At 37.6% G+C, this 19,689-nt stretch overlaps 1 protein-coding gene across 1 annotated transcript in view; it reads left to right on the top strand.

Moving 5' to 3' along the window:
• The window catches only part of ADGRV1 (adhesion G protein-coupled receptor V1), a 456,854-nt gene that overhangs the window by 99,674 nt on the left and 337,491 nt on the right, over positions 1-19,689 (top strand). The window contains exons 44-51 of the mRNA XM_046668226.1: positions 4,170-4,392; positions 4,723-4,927; positions 9,508-9,654; positions 11,253-11,508; positions 13,358-13,560; positions 14,774-14,950; positions 15,308-15,490; positions 17,467-17,646. Of these exons, the coding sequence (XP_046524182.1) occupies positions 4,170-4,392; positions 4,723-4,927; positions 9,508-9,654; positions 11,253-11,508; positions 13,358-13,560; positions 14,774-14,950; positions 15,308-15,490; positions 17,467-17,646 (1,574 nt within the window). The remainder of the gene's footprint in view (positions 1-4,169; positions 4,393-4,722; positions 4,928-9,507; positions 9,655-11,252; positions 11,509-13,357; positions 13,561-14,773; positions 14,951-15,307; positions 15,491-17,466; positions 17,647-19,689) is intronic.

Raw genomic sequence — 19,689 nt, 5'->3', positions numbered from 1 at the left:
TGACTTTCTGAATAAATTGTGTCTTTCATCATGAATTTGTTTCATTTTTGTCTACTTGTCCTTTAATTTTGTGACTTTATCATTTTTGCTTCTCTTATACTTCAAGTTTTCAAGTGGACTATCTACTTGAGTCACTTATTATAATTCAAAACAGTTGCCTAATGAATGTTTTTAAGGATGATGAGTGCTGCCTGAATGGGCCATTAATTGAAGTTATAGAATTCCTTCTAAAGACTTTTTAAAAATAGAATAGGTACACTTTCTAAAAGAACTTGTGAAAAATTCTGCCAGAGGCTTGGTAAAGGACCCATTGTGAGGTCTCCTTTATTTCTTTTGTTTCTGTGACTTGAGGATGTAGAAGTATGAAAAGATTATAGGTAATTATTTAGAATGTCTTATTATAGATCCCCTGAAAGCTGAAATTATGCATTAAATAATATTCAAGGACTTTCTTATTTTGAATGTGTCAAATATTTTATTAAAAGTATTAGATTGGAGCCATGACTGTAAGGATTGCATATTTATTCTGGTTAATGACTTGACAGAGATTATTGGGGAGTGACTGAATTCCTTAAATGGAGGAGGAAGAATGAATATGACAAAGACTGTAAGGACATATACACCATCTTTCCTTTCTCCCCTCTCTCTTTTATTACTTAGTAGATATTTTTTAGTGCCAGTTATGTGCCAAGTACTGTGGTAGACCCTGAGGAAACAAGGGTAAGCAAAATAAGGTATAGTCCCTGCCCTGAAGAAGTTTAACATGATAGGAAAGAAAGACGTTATATAAAATCACACAAATAAATTGCTAGCTATAAACAGATGACTCATATGGAAGAATGGAATAAAGTACTCTCATAACAAAATGGAGAGGACTTGACCTGGTCTAAGGGATGCCCAGAAAGGTTCCTTAAGGAAGAATCATTTAATTGTGAACTACAACATGAGTAGGAGTTAATAAGGCAAAGAGTTGAGTACGGTGTCAGGGGGCTCTAGGCAAAGGGAACAATAGCATGTGCAAAGAGGTCAGATGGTGGCAGTGAGCGTGTGCTTTTAAGGAAGGACCAGGAAGAGGCCAGTGTGGCAGTGAAGGAGGAGTGGTACAGGGTATAACTGAGGATGTTATAAGATAGGGGCCTAAAGGATTATTGTCTTTGTCCTAAAAGTATTGGGATGCCTTTTATGAGAAGGTGATGAGGAAATGGAGAAAGAGAGGGGGCAAGGAGAGAGAGAGAGAGAGAGACAGACAGACTCGTGTGTGTGTGTGTGTGTGTATGTGTGTAAAAGGGAGCTTTGGCTGCCATGGGGAAAAATGCTTAGACGCTGGTAGGAGAAGATGTCTGAAGACAAGCTGGGGGCTCATGTGACACTTCAGACTAGAAATGTTGGATGATGGAGCTTGGAAAGTGGTAGATGATGCAGGTGGAAAATCAGAGAAGTAGAGAAGTAGATTAATTTAAAAGATGTCTCACAGGTAAAATCTGCAGTTGATGATGGATTACATATGAGAGTAGGTGAGACAGAGAATGTTAAGGTTGGGCCCTAATTTCTTCAATTAATAGATAGATGATAGTCCCATAACTATTATGATGATCACTGGAAGGAAGACCAGCCTTTGAGAAAGAGATAATCAATTTGGTTGGGATAATTTGAGATGCCTTTGAGTCATGCATGTGCAGAGGTTGAGTCAGTGCTACTGGTGGGAACTTAGAAGAGAGTCCTGGACTGCAGGTGTACGTGGAGGGTCGTTTTACTACAGGCAGAGATGAAATTGTCTGAAAAAAGATTTTGTGGTGTGAGGGATGGGGGCTTCCAAGCAAGTTTTGCTGAATTCCACTTTTTGAAAGGCAAGTGGAGGAGAATATATGGACAAAGGAGTCAAAAACTACAAAAATCTATAGTTAACCCTTGCTCAATGTTTCTTATATCCCAGGTCCTGTTCCAGCCCCTTACTTTATCTCATTTAATGCTCAAAGCTCTGTGTGCTGCTAGAAAGACACTTATCCCACCCTTCCTGGTCCTTAGACACCTCTCAGCTTCACCAAAACTGTCGCCTTTGGAAATCAGCACCTTTGGAAATCATTTGGATTAAACTCATCACTCTATTCATCCCTGTTTAGTCACCATAAGAAGCCTGGATTCCATGAAGATAAAGAGACTCTCGCCCCCGTATGGTCTATGTGTGCTCTAGACTGTGAGCCCTAATTCCCAGATCAGATGCTCAACTCTCACCTCCTCCAACTCCCCAAAGCTTTCCATAATTTCCTGTGGAACAGATACACTGTGTCCCAAACTTTTCTCAGATTCTTTCCTTCATGTCCTTCCTGTGAAACTCAGCTGTCTCCTGAGGACACTGCTTTCAGGCAGCCCTCCATGGCAGTTCTGCCTCTTACTGGTTTCTTCTTATATCCTCAGATCTCTAAATGTTAGGAATGCTTGCTCTAGCGCTGAGGCCTGGAACTTCTCTTTATGTGCACTCCTTAAATAATCTTGTCCAGTTGCCTTCCTTTGGGATACTTTTTTTTTCATAGTTTTGCTAAATGGAAGAGAATTCTATAATCAAGACTAGTTAAAATCCTGTTCCCCAGAGAAGAGATTTAGGGTTTTTTTTTTTCCCCTTCTAAATTCCCTGGCCCAATTTCATGGTCTTGATCGGTGCAAATGTCTCTTTTCTGAGAAAACACTCTCTGCCTAAGTATATGCAGATTGGAGACCCCGTCCTGCATTTCCTAGTCTGAATGTCTGATTATCTATCTGCTGCCTTGTCATACTAATCAGAGTGCAAGGAATGAAGAGGGTATGTCTCCGAGGGTTAAACACACAGTCAGGGATGTTCAGAACACTTTAGTTTATGCTTTTGGTGGAGACTGTAGAATCAGTTAAACTTGGGAAATGTTGAGATCTCTCTGAGGAGCTTGCTCTGTGCTGAGTGTCTCCAGTTTTACATGGCTTTATGAAAAACACATGATCATTTTAAAAATGCAAGTTTATTAATAACAGCACTTTTCTTGATCTTTACCTTTTATGCAACATTTACTAAACTGCAACAGTATTTTAGTTACTATAAATGAGCATGATTGGTAGTTCTTGATATGTAATAGTAAGGATAAGGGATTTCCCATTGTAACCTTTGGGCTAAGATTTTAGAAGAGACTCATGGTTTCTGGTTCTATGTGCTATTTTAATATCCAGTCCATCTTATTTGATATTTTTATATTCCAAGATGTTTCTCCAAGAATTAGAATTTGTGCATGTTTCTCTATGGTTTCTCCTTTTTCTCTCCAGTTTGAAGGTTGCTTGCTGGTGTATATGATGTAGTAGGCCCTCCTATTTCCTGTAGATACAAATATGTGCCGTTGCTTTGAACTATTACGAGCATGCTTTCCTAATAACATTTCAGAAAGCATGGACAAAGTGTACTCCAAGATCATACAGTTGTTAATATCCTTTGGCCTAATTGATCACCTTTAAGAATTTAACAAGTGAAAATATTAAAATGAAGAACTCTGTCTCAAATTAATATTGAAAAATCAAATAAAAACAATAAACATCCAATGTGGGGAAATTATTGAATATTTTAAGTATCAACCCTATAGACTATTATCTATGAATTAAAATCATATATTTGAGTGCTATGTAGCAACATATAAAACTGTATAATTTTATATGCTTATATATATACACTATATACACTGTAGATGTAGCATTAATCTTTTTAATTAAGAACTTTTTTGTATGTGTACTGTTTATAACTATGTCAATTATGAGTTCATATGGATGGTGACTCGAAAGGAAATATAAAAATGAAACATTTCGTGGTGGGATCATGGGTATTTTTCACTTTTAAAGATATTCTACCATGCTATCTAATACATAAATATTGACATGAATATAAAAGAGTCCAAAATCTTTTTGGGTGTTACCATCCAGTGATTTCTTTTTGATAAACTGGATTGTGGGTACGTTGTCAGGCTGGCTTGATCATTCCACAGCGTTTAAAACTTATTATTTATATTCCGTTATTTCAGAAATAGGATCAGATTTAGTTACTTCAGAAATCAAAATGGAGCTCTCTGAGTGGGAGAGGTTTTGCTGTGGTGCCCATGTCGGGAGCATGTGAGGTGACAGTTTACATTTCACTCGATTTGCCTTGTCTTTCCTTCCTGCAGTCCATATCCTTCTTATTGGCCAAGCTGTGTCTGCTCTTTACTGCTGGAATTCAGAGCTGAATCAATTCTCTTTTATTCTGGAAGCACCTTCTGCTCGTGATGCAGCTTCTGTTACAGTGAAGTCCCTTAATTCAGGCAAGAATTTAATTGCTCTAGCGGAGTCCACCCACTCACACATATATGAGCTGGCCTACATCTCCAGCCAGTCTGACTTTGTTCCTAGGTAGGTTCAACATTTTATGCTGAATGTCTTCATGCTCACCATAATGTTATATGGCACCTAATTTCTAAGTCTTTATTTAGTGACTGAAAAATATACAAACTATAAGAGCTATTTATAAGCCAGAAATTTGGTTATTATCTATATTTCTAATATTTATCTACCAAGTTAATCAGTATTATATGAACATTTTGGGTTAAAATTTTATTTATGAAATGTGATTTTTCTAAACTTTTATTGTTAATTAATGTGATGAGAGTTTTATGAGTAATCTACTATGTATATGTCTGAAATTTATTGTAGTTGACTTATTTTATATACTTCTTATGCTAGTTCAGGTGAACTGGTGTTTGAACCAGGTGACACAGAAGCTGTAATAGCGGTAAATATCCTTGATGATACAGTTCCAGAAGAAGAAGAATCCTTCAGAGTTCAGCTTAAAAATCCCAAAGGAGGAGCAGAGATTGGTATTAACGGTTATGTAAAAATTACTATTCTGTCTAATGATGATGCCTATGGAGTCGTTGGATTTGCTCAGGTAAAGATCCCACATTTAGAAGTCAAAATGCTTTATATGCTAGCTGTTATCAGTACTCAGTTGTGAGTCATAATATGAGTATCTTAAGCTTCTCTCCCTTTTCTTTCCCTGCTTTTCCCCCAACTCTGTCTTCTAAGGTGAATTCTACTGATGTCTTGCAATTTATAGTGTTATACACTGGACCCTCTGGGTCAACTTGTTCTAAACTTTTTTTTGTATTGATTCTTTTTGTAAGATTGAATTTGAGACGTTACCAGTTGGCCTTGGTCTAGGAGTTTGGCTCTGTTATTAGCCCTGTTTCCAGGGGATAATGATGAAGCAGATTCCAAATACACCATACACTGTGTCTTGTCATACACATCACCTGCAAATATATTACCGTCCTATTTAGCCTTTGTTATTTCTGTGTATTGAGCGAGAGAGAGATGTTTATAACTGTACATGCGTTGTACACACGGAGATGCTTTCTCCTGAGGAAAGAGACTATGCAAACCTTCCCAGGTTGATTTTCATGCCCAGACTTTGTATTCCTTTACCAGTGAGCAAAAGGACACCCATTTATATTGCATCATTTAGTACTGTTTGAAAAGTATATCTTGATTTCTTAGCTAGAGTTCGTAGTTGCAGCTATCATGTAACTTTTTCTGAAATATTTTGCAAGTAAAGAAAACTCAACTCAAACTGGCTTAAACACCAAGAGCATGTCCACAGAGAAGGTGGGCTTTGGGGGTTGGTTGAATCTCTTTCATGTCACCATGGTCACATTCTTTCCATCTCTCCACTTTACCAACACAAAGCTGATTCTTCATTTGGTAGTTTGAAAGCTAATGTTGTTGTTAGGACTACTGCTTCCTTGTTGATATCCAGGTGGGGAGAGATAGATGCTTTATGTGTCTCTTGGAGTAAGAAAGAAATTTCCCAAAAGCATCTAGGAAACTCTTCTTAAGTCTCATTGGCCTGAAGTGGCTAACAAACCCACTTGTTCCTTCATTCATTTATTCATGTAGCAGACGTTTAACGAACACCTGATATGTACCAGATACTGTTTCAGATGCTAGAGATATGTCAGAAAATAAAACAGTAAAAATCTCCAAGCTCGTGGTCCTTAAATTGTAGAGAGGGCAAAGAGAGATAGGCAATAAACAAAGACATAAGAGACATCTGTACTGTACCTGATGGTAATAAGTGCCATGGAGAAACATTAGGCAGGGAAGGCAGTGGAGAGTGTGAGGGAGGGGGTGGAGGTTGTGTGCGAGGAAATTGAAAATAGGATATCAGGGGGGCTGCACTGAGGAAATGACATGAGGACAAATGCCAGAGGAGATGAAGGAGTGAGGTGTATGCATATCTGGGGGAAGAACATGTAAGACAGGGGGAACCCTCAGTAAGGGCAGAGGCCCTGAAGTGAGAGGCCTTGCTCATCTGGAGCAGCAAGGAGGCCACGGTGGCTGAGGTCAGCACACTAGAGAGGGATAAGGCCCAGGAGTTGAAGGGCCAGGGCCCTGTGTTGGGGATCCCCAGCAGCACCCACAAGTCTGATGACTTTCTGGGAGACTCGAAGGACTCAGTGTTTAGCCATACTCGTGGCAGTGATTTATTACAGTGAAAGGGTACAAGGGAAAATCAGCTAAGGGAAAGGCTCACGGGGAGAAGTCCAGAGGGAACAACGTGCCAGTTTCCAAGAGTTCTCCACGTGTGGAGTCACACGGGCACACAATTCCCCCAGCGTCGAGCTGAGTTGTGACAGCGTGTGTGAAGTGTTGCCAACCAGAGAAGCTCATTACAGACTCAGTGCCCGGGCTCTTAATTGGAGACCAATCATGTAGGTGCTCTCAGCTGGGCACATACCAACATTCCAGACGCCCAGAAGGAAAACAGGTGCTCGGTGTAAACTGCAGTGTGTGTACAAACAGTTCAGGCTCAGAGAGCACTTATCGGTTCTAGTCACGGTGGGAACCTTCCCGAAATCCAAGTTCCCAGACACCTACCAAGGGCCAACCTTGTGAGCAGGCCTTTTGAAGGATAGCTGTCAGGCCTGCCACGTCCACTCCTTCCTGCACAAACTCCTTAACTCATAATGAATTTGGTCTCTGAGGGAAATGGGAAACTTTTGGAGGGTTGGGGTGGAAGAGCAACATGATCTCACTCACATTTTAAAAGGACCACTCTGGCCATAGGATTGAGACCAGACTGTAAGTGGGCAAGGACAGAAATAGACCAGTTAGGAGACTATTGCAGAATCCAGCAATAAATGACAGCTACAGGAAGCAGGAATTTACCTTTCACTGAGAAATAGGTGACTGTGGGAGGAACAGGTTTGAGGGATAAGATATGAGGAGTTTTGGACATGCTAATGTCTGTGTCAATTGCTTGCAAGGGTTGTAGGATCATTCTGTTACCCAGTCTGGCCATTTGTGGAGTTAAAAGGCAAATTACCTCCCTCTGAAACAGCTACATAAGATATTTTCTTTTGTTTAACCCAATATATTTGAAATATCATTTCAACATATAATCAACATAAAATTATTGATGAAATATTTTACGTCCTTTTTTTTTCATACTTTGTCTTCAAATCCAGCGCACATTTTACCCTCACAGACTAGTCACATTTCAAGGGCTCAATAGCCACATGTAGCCAGCGGCTGCTGTGTAGGACAGGGCAGCTCTAAGACATGAGCTGGCGGGGATGGGGCGGGGGTGGGAAGGAAGGGTTAGAAAGAAAGAAGACGACCTCTGTCCCACCAGGTCTTCATGTGACTGCCTCCTCGCTTTCTTCAGGTCTCTGCTGAAGAAAGAGCGGAGACTCTTCATCCACTCTTTATCCACTTATAATGACCTAATTTGTCTGTTGTTGGTTTCTTTTTTACTAAAATTCAAGAGGATGAGAGCTGGGATACTGCTTTGTTCACAGCTTTATCCCTGCACCCAGAAAAGTACCTGGCACACAGAAGGTGCTTAGTGTGAGCCTGTCATTATGCAGGGAACGAAGCCATAGGCCGCTCCCATGGCCTTCGCAGGATCTCATACAAATAGACAGGGCGGAGCTGGGATTCGGGGGGCGAGAACGACAATGCTCTGCTGCTTGGTTTCATCTTCTCACCTTGATCTTGCTGCAGGTGGAGAGCACATTCTATTCCTCGACTGTTTAAGCATGACAGATTTCTCTTTGTGAAGCTTGCTCCAGAATTGTTCTAGAGGCATGAAATCATCATAGTTTAATCTTTGCCAATAGACGATATCCTGGATTCCTTCAATCCATCAGTGGAATTCCTCAGCACAGGCCTTTTGTGTCTGTATAATCTTGTTCCAAGATGAGATTTAGTAGATAATGAGACTTTCTTGAATATTTTCTGGCTGTATGGAACCCTCATTTTACTAACCCTTGTTAAAGGGCATGGAGCCAGAGAAAGCTTCTCTTTCAGAAGGCATTGTCTTTTGTGACCAAATTATATGTGTATTTTAAAATCAAGGCATTTTCTGTAGCAGTCTTTGATTGCCTTGAGCAAGATTTTATTACTATGTAACATCTGTAACAATGTGTTAAAATGCTGTGTGAAATATTGCTATAGGATTGGATATCTACTCAAATTAGCATTCTAAATAGAAGCTTTCATAAGCTTTAAGAAAATAATGAGGGAGTCTCTTTTCAGATTACCATAGTAAAAAGTCAAGAAAAACCTCACTGGAAAGATTCTTTAAAACTTTATATTCCGTGATCTTGCTTTATTGCCGATGGACAAACTGGGAGTATTGTAAGAAGGGATTCTTTAGAGTATTAATTTTGGGGAAAAGTTCATTAAATGGCTGGCAAGAGAGGTTGCAAATGTTAGGCAAGGAGTGTTATAGTCACACGGAGGCAGAAATCTGTTTAGAACAAAGGAAAGAAGCTGGGAAGTGCAGGTGAGAAGAAGAGAGTAAGGAATTTTAACATAAGGGATATTCCTGGCAGGAAAAATAGTTGTAAAGACCATGAGCTAAGGATGAAACACCATCAATGGAAACAGCACAGCCTGTAGAAACATTTCAGAGGATGTGAACTTAAGGATTAGAGACATTTGTAAATGAGCAGAAAGAGCGCCCTGATTCTCATGACATCATTGCATTTGGATGGGACCTTGGAGACCATGTGGGCCAAATAAGACCAGAGACCTAAAGGAATTGCCAGAGCTTACACAGGGGGAGAAGATGCCTGTTCTCCTGACTCCATTTCTTTTCCTTTCTACAAGCGCTTTTCATGCTATGTATGTACATGCTTTAAAAATATATATGCTTTTTGAGTATAAAAATAATATATGTTCATTGAAGAAAATTTGAAAAATGTAGAACCAGGAGGACAAAAATAAAAATAATCCTATAAAAATTAACATTTTCATTACTTTGACTTAGTCTTTTACTTATTCAAACATGCATGTTTTAAAATAAAATTGTGGCCATCCTTTATTATTGTCTTTTAACTCTTGTTTTTTGCTTACTATATCATGTTGCTTAGTACTGGGAAGTTTGCAAATGCATAGCAGCATGAAATAAGTCTGCTTAGGTAATTTCAAATAACCCCTTGTGAATTCCTGTGTATTTTTCAGAATTCATTATATAAGCAAGTAGAAGAAATGGAACAAGATAACCTAGTAACCTTGAATGTTGAACGCATAAAAGGAACATATGGTCATATAACTGTAGCGTGGGAAGCTGGCGGAAGTGTTAGTGATATATTTCCTACCTCAGGAGTGGTATGTAATTTACAAAATTATAGGAGAGTCACTTTTAAATTATGGTTACTATTGATGCATGGGACCAAACCCTGCCTTATGGATGAAGTGTTTGAGTTTGACCATGTCAACACTGGATTCCTACTAATCACCGTAGAGAGGGATACAATTTAAGGTTAGTTTTTTTGTTGTGATTCTTCTTTATTTTTTTCTGTAATACCAAAGCTATCTGTAAAAATGTCATCCCTTTTGAGGTTCACTACATTGACTGGCCAAATTGTGGCCGTATTAAGATAAAACCAATCAAATGGGATGGAAACATGGTTTCAAGATTTGAGTAAAATGGAAGCAGTAAATGGAGAACAATTCCGTGAAAAATAGCCATACGTATGAAAAAGTAGAGCAGAGTTGTTGGGTGATGTAGGTTGAGTTTCCTGGAAGTAGACTCTGAGATTGAGAGTTGTGGACAGAAAGTTTATTGGGGAGATACATCTATAGGAGGATGAGGAAGGCAAGAATGTGCAGAGGGACAAGTTGATCCACAGGCATTTGCATCTGAGGTCGAGCCTATGAGGGAGCTCTGGTCCTTGGAGTTGTCTGCTGTTAGGACAAGGGGGTTAAGATGTTGCATCCCCGTTTTAGCTGTCCTTGGCCTCTGGTTACTCTCTGGGTGGGGCATAACCTTGTGTGAAACAGTTTGCTGCAGCTGAGGGCAGTTCCTAATGAGAAATACGGAAGTTGTTATCCCCAGCAGCTGGGCATGGGTGCATCGGCCCCAGTAAGGGATCTGGGCAGAGGATCACATTATCTAGTATTCGAGGATAGTGTAAAATTGGACCATAGTTTTCTGGCCCTTGATTTTATGAATAAAACTCTTGTGTTTATATCCTCAAGTGCCTTCCCTAGGTGGAGAGATGAGTGTTGGCAAAATAGGCCTGCGATGCTAGTTTGAATAATTGTGGTTTGTAGCCATATTGTGGGAGGATAGGGTATGAAGTGGGGAACAATGGCAAATGACATTCAAGAAGCAGATAGAAGTCCTGTCAGAAAGGATTTCAGATGCCTTTTAGCAAATTTGGACTTACCTCTTTAGGCAATGGATACACAAAAGGAGGAGAAAGATGCTTTGATTTGTATCTCTGTCTGTGTTTCTCTCTCTAGCTCTATTTTGGTTGATTCATTGTTAAATCAATGTCTCTTCTGACTTAGCCAAAGGAAGTAGCAATCCTGGCAAGCATTTCATAGAAAAAAATGTTTAAACTAGTATTCCACCTTTTTTTATCTTATAGATTTTTATATATGGTTATCTAGGGCTTAGCTTCCCAGAGAGAGACTCTGTGCTCTATATTTTAATAGAATATAGGCTTTAGGATATGACAGTGTAATTACATGTTTTATTAGCTTAAGTTTTAGTAATGGTTTACTTTCTTTTTTCCTAACAGTCTTCCACTTTTAATAGGAAAGGCATTTGATTGATTTGTAGAATCATAATTGTGTTGCTTGAATATCTCTTGTTATTTAAGTTGTGACCAGTATTAAAAGAAAATCTAACCTTTTCCTATTTTTACTGACAGTAATAATTACAAAATAAATGAAATCTTCTTTCTTTAAAATTTTAGATTTCATTTTCTGAAGGCCAAGCTCTGTGTACAATCACTCTGACTGTGCTTGCTGATGATATCCCAGAGGTATCAGAGACTGTGATCATAACTCTCACCAGTATTACCACTGAAGGGGTTGAGGACCCATCAAAAGGTGCTACTATTGATCAGCAAAGAAACAAGTCTGTGATAACCGCTCTGCCCAATGACTCACCCTATGGCTTGGTGGGCTGGCGTGCTGAGTCTCTCTTCATTAGAGTAGCAGAGCCTAAAGGTAATTTGTTACATTGTTTTTCAGGTTCTAGTAGGTTTTATTTTATTGTTAGTGCCATGGAGTCGATTCCAACTCCCAGCGCCCCTGTGTCCAGCACAGCGGAACCCTGCCCAGTTTTTCTGTGCCATTCTCTCACCTTTCGGCACTAAATCTGTCAGTGCTTTGCTGCTCTTCATAGGGTTTTCAAGGCCAATATTTTCAGAAGCGGGTGGTCAGGTCCTTCTTCCTAGTCTGCCTTAGTCTGGAAGCTCTGCTGAAACCTGCTTACTGTGGGTGACCCTGCTGGTATTTGAAATACTGGTGGCATAGCTTTCAGCATCGCAGCAACACTCAGCCACCACAGTTTGACAACTGACAGATGGGTGGTGTGGTCCCCTGGCTGGGAAACTAACGTGCGTCTCAGTGGTGAGAGCCCCAATTCTTGACTACTAGACCACCAGGGCTGACTAGTAAGTTTTACAGGATAATTGAATTCTAATTACTAAGAATGTAGATTTCTCTTTTTATATGATATTTTTTGGTTTAACAGGTCATACTCAATTCTCTTTACTTTTTGTCTTTATTAAATTTAATGATCTTATAATCACTTAGCAACAGTGCTATAGGGAAAACTTTTACTTTTTTGAGGTATTACTATCATAATAGAAACATTGATATTTTAGTAAATCATTGCAGTTGAGGTGACTGGATTTTATTTTACTTTCTCTTTTTCATCCTTTTTTTATCTGTTCTCTTTCCTCCAATTTCCTCTCTGTAGATATTCAATAGTTACAGGGAAGAATGAGCAACACAATGAAATGCATATGGTGCTCAAGCTGTTATTTTTGAAACCTAGAGCAGTAATTAGAATAATAGTTTTTTCTGTAAAGTGTAAGTCATCACTCCCTGTTTCCTTCGAGCGTAGTGCTGATCTTTGCCTAAATAACTATTCATATCAGCTCTGGGATAAATAGATTTTTGTAGATAAAGGTTATTTGACTTATTCAAATAAATGTTTATATATAATATGTATGTGTTTAGAATATACTATGTGAATGCTCTAAAATTTCATATAGGAACATGGACATCTTTCAAGGACCTTTCATTCAAATAGTTGATGGGAACAAATGACATATAATTATGCACAAGGGCCTTTATATGTGTATGTATGTGGGAACAGAAGCAGTAGACTTAAAATAAAACGATCTGTTCATTTATGCATTCAAGAAACATTTTTTGAAGCACCTAGTAAGTGCCAGAAATTCTGCTGTGTGTTCTGGAAACAAAGACACTGTATTTAGTCATTAGAAACTCACAGACCAGTAGATGAGATTGAAAAGCATATTTTTTTCATTTATATAGCAAATTGAATTTTAAAAAATGTAAGAAATGAAAAAAAAATAGGTGCTGTGAAGTACTTTGAGCCTTGTAATAGGCACCTCACTATAAGCATAAAATTACTCTTCTTCTAATGATTGGTTATTAAGTGATGACTTTGTTTAATTTTTCATTTTTGAAGACTCATCTTAGCATTTGTAATTTAGCACCTCTGCTCAACCTCCACGTAGGCACTTTCTGAAGATTTTCAGCAGTTTCTGTTAAAGCGCATGAGGAGAGCACATTAGAGACCCAGAAGTGAGAGTTTAGACCTGAGATATATGTAACACCGGAAGTGCATGGTGATGTTCTGCATAATTTTGAGAACAAGGAGGACAAAGCGTAAAATGCTCCTTTGGAGTATATACTTTCTTTGTTTTACCTTTTTCATTAACCATCTAAGAGGGCTAGTGCAGAACCTTCCACCCTAAATCCTGGAATAGCACCATGGCAGATGGAAAGCTTATTTACTTGAGGTGTGTCTATCTCACAGAGAACGTCAGCATTCTTCAGTTACACATTGTTCGAGATAAAGGACTACTTGGGGACATTGCCATTCACTTGATAGCTAAACCCAATTTCTCACTGCACATCCATAATCGAGCTACTGAGAATGAAGATTATGTGCTACAAGAAACTATAATAATAATGAAGGAAAACGTGAAAGAAGCTCATGCCAAAGTTGCTATTTTGCCGGTGAGTCTAGGCTGCAATGAATGGGATGTAAAATAAAAGAAAATGGTCTTAAAGATAAAAATGTGATGCTCTTAAAGGGAAAAATCTTTAAAAAGGATGTTTCTATATGTAAAAATCCGAGTACTCTAATTTTCCTACCCACCCTAATATTTAATAATGAATGAGTATTTTATAACTTACTGGTAAAAATAGCAAGTATATTAATTTTTTATATTTATTTTTTAACTGGAATATTGTTTTAAATGAACTTTGAATTTGGATTGGTTTTATGTCTGATTGGATCCACTATTTTGTTGGTTGGTTAGTTATTTTAAACTAATGACACTGAATAAAATGCCCAAATAAAATCTGGTTATTTTTATTCTTGGTTTGATAGGGCAATATTTTCATTTCATAATATGATTACTTGACTCAAGATTAGTCTTCCTGTGGTTTAGATCTGGTTTTAGTGCTCTCTATGTGTGTATAAAGAGAAGTATATTTCTCTAATGATGCACAAGAAACTGAAAGCGGTAATAGTGTTATTAGTAATATATAATAATTAAATATTATATTTATAAATTGTAACACTATATCTAATAATAATATATATCACATATTATTAAATATAATATTATGCAATAATATTAGTGATACTAATAATGGTATTATTAGATAACAGTGGCTTCTGGAGAGGATGTTCTGAGAAAGTCATGAGGGATGGGGCATAACAGAGGTTTCCTTTCCTTTTCACTATGTATTTTTTTATCTTTTGAAATTTTTTATTACCTATTCAAAGACAAAGTAACAATTTTTAAAAAGTTAATTAACGTATAGGATTATGTCTAGATTTGCAAGTCTGGGGCTTTCACTTTTAAGATGTCTGTAGCATTTACCAGTTTATCCTAAATCTTGAGGGAGATATATATGTAAAACATATTCAATAGGATATGGTCAAAATTGTTGGATAGATTTTTAAAAATTATTTTACTTGCTCATGAATATGAGGTTTCCATTGAAACATCACTGATAAGCTTGAATATCCCCTAAGATCCTGAAGTTGTCAGTGGGAACGTATTTAAATGTGAAAAGGAATCTTTTTTTCCTTTTTCCTTTCCTGTGACGGAGTGGATAGTCACTTGTTCCTTACTGAAAAATATCAGGTTTCCAGTGCAAATTCAATATATTTAAAAAAATAAAACACCGTCTCTCTCCCCTCTCCCTTCACCCCCAGGATGATGCTCCTGAGTTGGAGGAAGGATTTCTTGTCAACATCACCGAGGTGTACCTGGTGAACTCTGACTTCTCTGCGGGACAGCCAAGTGTGCGGAGGCCTGGAATGGAGACAGTTGAGATAATGATTGAAGAAAATGATGATCCCAGAGGAATTTTTAAGTTTCATGTTGCCAGAGTGAGATGAACCTTCATATTTTTATAGTAATACAGAAGCTCATCTGTGCTGATTTGGCCATATTGTATCTTTTCTGCAAAATAATTGGCTTTGCTTGCAGATATTTATAAATATGTTTCTTAAAGTTTGTCTTATAGACTAATTATTAGTTTTCTTTGAGCTAGACCAAAGGATTAAGCAAGTTTATTTTCATTGAACCTAAATGTAAGAATTCTGAAGACGTATTATGCATATTATATCTATCGATTTCCACTTTGAAAGGTGAAATGTAAGAAGACGTAATAATAGATTTAGAAAGTATTGCCGTATACGATGTTACTTTTGTCTTGCATTTCAACTTACATTCTTTATTTAAAGGATGTTGGTGGAGTTATTACTGCCTATGAGGTGCCTCCGCCCCTGAACGTTCTTCAAGTTCCTGTAGTCCGGCTGGCGGGAAGCTTCGGGGCTGTGAATGTTTACTGGAAAGCAACATTGGAGAGCGCTGCCCTGGAAGACTTTGAGCCGTCTCATGGGATTCTTGAATTTGCAGATAAACAAGTATGCTAGTCATGAAAAAATTAGCAACTTTTGGTTGTACTTCAAACATTTTATAGGCATCCACCAAATAAATGTGCATTAGTGATTGCTAAATGTATTATACTCTAAATGTTTCTATGTCAAGCCAAACAGAAATATTGTTAGTTAACATGTTATAATCCATTAATGGACAGAGGAAGAGAACATAAAGAGGCAAGAGTCTCACCCTTTTCTGAACTTCCCTACCTGATTCTGTTTTAAATAGAAGTTATAAAGTAGGATAATAATTGGCTTAGGGATGCCTGAAAATGTTTAAAAAATTGCCTGATGAAGTACGTGATTCCTAGGAATTTTAGATTCTTAATTTCTTACTACTTGTAAATACAGATATTTGTTTATTTAGAATTTGCACTAAAAGTGTGCACGTTTATTACTGAAATCCAAAACTTACTTTATAATTAATAAAAAGACTAAAATGGTAGAAAAGGAGCAAAATAGTTAAAACTGGAAAAAACTGAAAGCAATATTCTAGATTTGATCCAACCAATTTTTAAATTAGAAAATATTCCATAAGAATTTTAAGTTTGGCAAACTGGCTATTTTGCAATATGTAAGAATAAAATGTTTTCATAAATTTTTAAATCAATAAGTGGAAAAGGCATGTGAACAACTATGAAAATGTTAGTAACTTAAAAATCAGTATCTATCTAGGCATAGCCTGATTTTGCCCAGACAGATCTGTATAGTGCGCATCCACTTACTAGTTGCCCATAGTGGGGTAGTAAATGCTGCTAAAAAATAAGCAAACAGATCCAGATTTTCCTACACATAAAGGCCTATTGTTAATGTTTTAAATCCTGAGTTTTTAACAAATTTAGAGCTCTAAAACATTTCTTACTAAAAGGAGGGGGGAGGACTGCAAATTTTTACATGAAAGTAGAAACAAATACATCTATTTTTTCATCGAAGTAGCCTTCCAGCTTGGTTATATTATCAGCAGTTTATTCTGTCCCTGAGATTGGAGTCCCGTCACTTAGCAGCATCCTTAGGATCATCATTATCCTCGAAGTTAGCATCCCGTGGGGAAGGCATCCTGTATTCTGCAGTATAGATTTGAGGTGCAGACGTTTTAATGAGCTTCCATTTTACATTTGATTTTGTTCAGTTTTATGCCTTTCTGAGTGTGATGTTCAGATTTCTCACTTTTCTCTGTTGTTAAATTAAAGGCTTTAGGTGGATTTAGGTAGAAAAACTTCATTTTCTGGTAAATGTCTCTGTCAAAGTACTGAAATTTCTCTCTGGGATACAGAAAAAGATGTGAAATATGGCGATACAGTTGGAATATTTTTTATGACCAATAGTGAAATCACAAGCTGGACCTAGTCTTACTTATTTATAAATCATAAGCACTTTTAACACAGACCCAGACAAATGAGTGAAATCCTTATCATAAACATCTAAGAGCAGCAAATTTGGGTTTTCTTCCTGCCTTTCTTTTTGCCTACCTTAAAAGAAGAATATTTGAAACCAAAGAGGTTTATTCTAATTGCAGAAGACAATGATAATTTCTATGGGACCATTTTATATCATGTAATATTAGCACTAAGTACACTAAGATTTATGTTTGTGCGATGGTTATTAGAACCTGCATGGCATTTTGAATATTTTTGTTCAAGAATAAAGCTTCGTTGTTTTTTGTATCTATAAATAACATTATTTTATTACATATATAATTTCCTTTAGCTTGAAAATAATAGACTGTAAATTTCTGACTTTGAAATACTGTGAATATGTATGGCTTTAAAATAGTTTTATGAACACAACAGGCAGAAAATCCTGCCTTTTTTTGTACTGTGTTTCTAAGTTTCAACTTAAAAATTTAAATGTATATGATCAAAAATTGCTATTATATTATGTTGTCCCTCCCTCTCTCCCCTCTCCCCTCCCTTTCTTCTTCCATCTCTCCCCCTCTTTCCTCTTTCCTTCTTCTTTCATAGGTTACTGCAATGATAGAAATCACCATAATTGATGATGCTGAATTTGAACTCGTGGAAGTGTTCAATATTTCCTTAATCAAGGTGACCGGAGGTGGCCGACTTGGTGATGATGTTGTGGTAACTGTTGTTATTCCGCAAAATGATTCTCCATTTGGAGTATTTGGATTTGAAGAAAAGACTGTAAGTTCAATATTGGGGGGGGGGGGGGCCTTCTCCTGGGCTAAGTTTTCATTTAATTTTTAGCAGAAAGATGTCTTTAATTTTTTTAAAAACTCTTTATTACCCTTTACTTATGATTCTCTTCTCAAGAATCTTTTGAGGTGGCTGTTGAATTCGAGGCCAATCCTTCAATCTGTGCACACAGTTTGGTGGTAATAAGAACTCTTACATCAGGCAGTTAGAAAGGAGAACAAATTCCTATTTGTTGGGTGTCATAGACCAGAGGTACTTTTTGCTGTTCTCTGCCTGCCCTGCTCCCAGGCCACCATCCTGGTCACAAGGCAGGATTCTGTCGTGGATCTGGTGTTACAGTCAGGATGAGTTTGGCTGGGGAGGGATTAATATTACCCACCCTTCTTGGTACTCTCTTGACTTATACTGAACAAAACACCACAGTCACTCCTTCTCATGTGTTTCTCTATATTTCTTCTCTTTCTTCCCTCTTACTACTTATATTTTTTAAAGATTGGCACTTGAGCTAACATCTGTTGCCAATCTTGTTTTTTTTAATTCTTTTCCCCAAAGCCCCCCGGTACGTAGTTGTATATTCTAGTTGTGAGTGCCTCTGGTTGTGCTATGTGGGACGCCTCACCAGCATGGCCTGATGAGCGGTGCCATGTCTGTGCCCAGGATCTGAACCGGTGAAACCCTGGGCCGCCGAAGTGGAGCCTGGGAACTTAATCACTTGTCCCAGGGCCGGCCTGTCTTCCCTCTTACTTCTCATTGGCTGTCTACTTCCAAGACCTGCCAGAGGGAGCCCAATTATTATTGATTCAACCACTGGGGGAGGAAAAAAGCTTAACCAATTGTTTGCTGACTGCTACTAAATTATCTCTACATCTTAAATATAAAATAAAGTGCTCTAAACTATATCATAAGTATTATTACATAATGATTATCTCATAATTATTATGACTTTACCTTTCAAAGAAAATTCCAAGATGAAATAATCAAAAATATTTAGATAATTCTAACATACACAACAACTTTACTGGCTCCCTATGTCACAGTTCCCTTTATTTGATCACTTATAGGTAGTCAGTAATTCACCACAGGTCACTTTAAATAGTAAAGAGCTGCTTTCATGCCCATTGCCTTTACTGTTCTGTCTCTGCAAAGCTAGACCTACAACTTGCCTATCAGGGCTAGGCTTCCCAGATGCTCCAAAATTTAAACATACCCTAATAAATGACTGATGATTTGATCATTGAAATTTCAACTTCATGAGAAAATGGAAACCATGAGAGGGACAGAACATACTTCTGCTGTAGCCTAATGAGACTCTTTTGCTTTCTTGGGAAAGGAATAAGCAGAAGTAAGCGTTCTTAAGGAGTGGTAGATTCACAGAAGAGAAGCTGTGAATGTTTCCCAGGCCACATAAAAAGTCTGGGAGATAGAAAAATGTATGAAGAAGAGAGTAAAAGTAACCATAATGGGACTAGCCCAAGATAGACAACATTAACATTTTGTTGTATTTCCTTCCAGTCTTTCTTTGCATGTATGCAAACCATATTTTAATACATGTGAATATGTAATTTAATTTTTATACATTATCTCTATTAGCTTCCGAGGTTAGATAAAATGTTCGGGGTTTAGTAGTCAAACCTCCAGTTGGACAAACCTTGTAATAATGTTTTTGCTTTTAACTTTGTTACACTTTTGGACAATCCTTATAATAATGTTTTTGCTTTTAACTTTGTCACACTTTTGGATTAGGCATAGGAGTGTGTGTTCACAAACTTCTCTCACTGTTAGGGAAAATGAAGAGTTATGTTACTATTCATAAATAACTTCTTTTTATTCATTTTATCTTAAGTGCTGTCATAAACTTTAGTGCACCCTTGGTCTGGGAACTAATTGTAATAGTCTCAAATTTCTAATTTCTTTTACCACCTAAAAGGGAGAGTTAGGTCTCCCAGACCTTACTGTGTATCCCTCATAACCCTTGCTGTGAGGAGTCCATGCGTTGACCCGTGTGAGCACTCATCACTGGCCTTTACACTC

This window comes from Equus quagga, chromosome 7, assembly GCF_021613505.1.
Source record: "Equus quagga isolate Etosha38 chromosome 7, UCLA_HA_Equagga_1.0, whole genome shotgun sequence".
NCBI lineage: Eukaryota > Metazoa > Chordata > Mammalia > Perissodactyla > Equidae > Equus > Equus quagga.
This window is presented reverse-complemented; position numbering and strand designations above follow the sequence as displayed.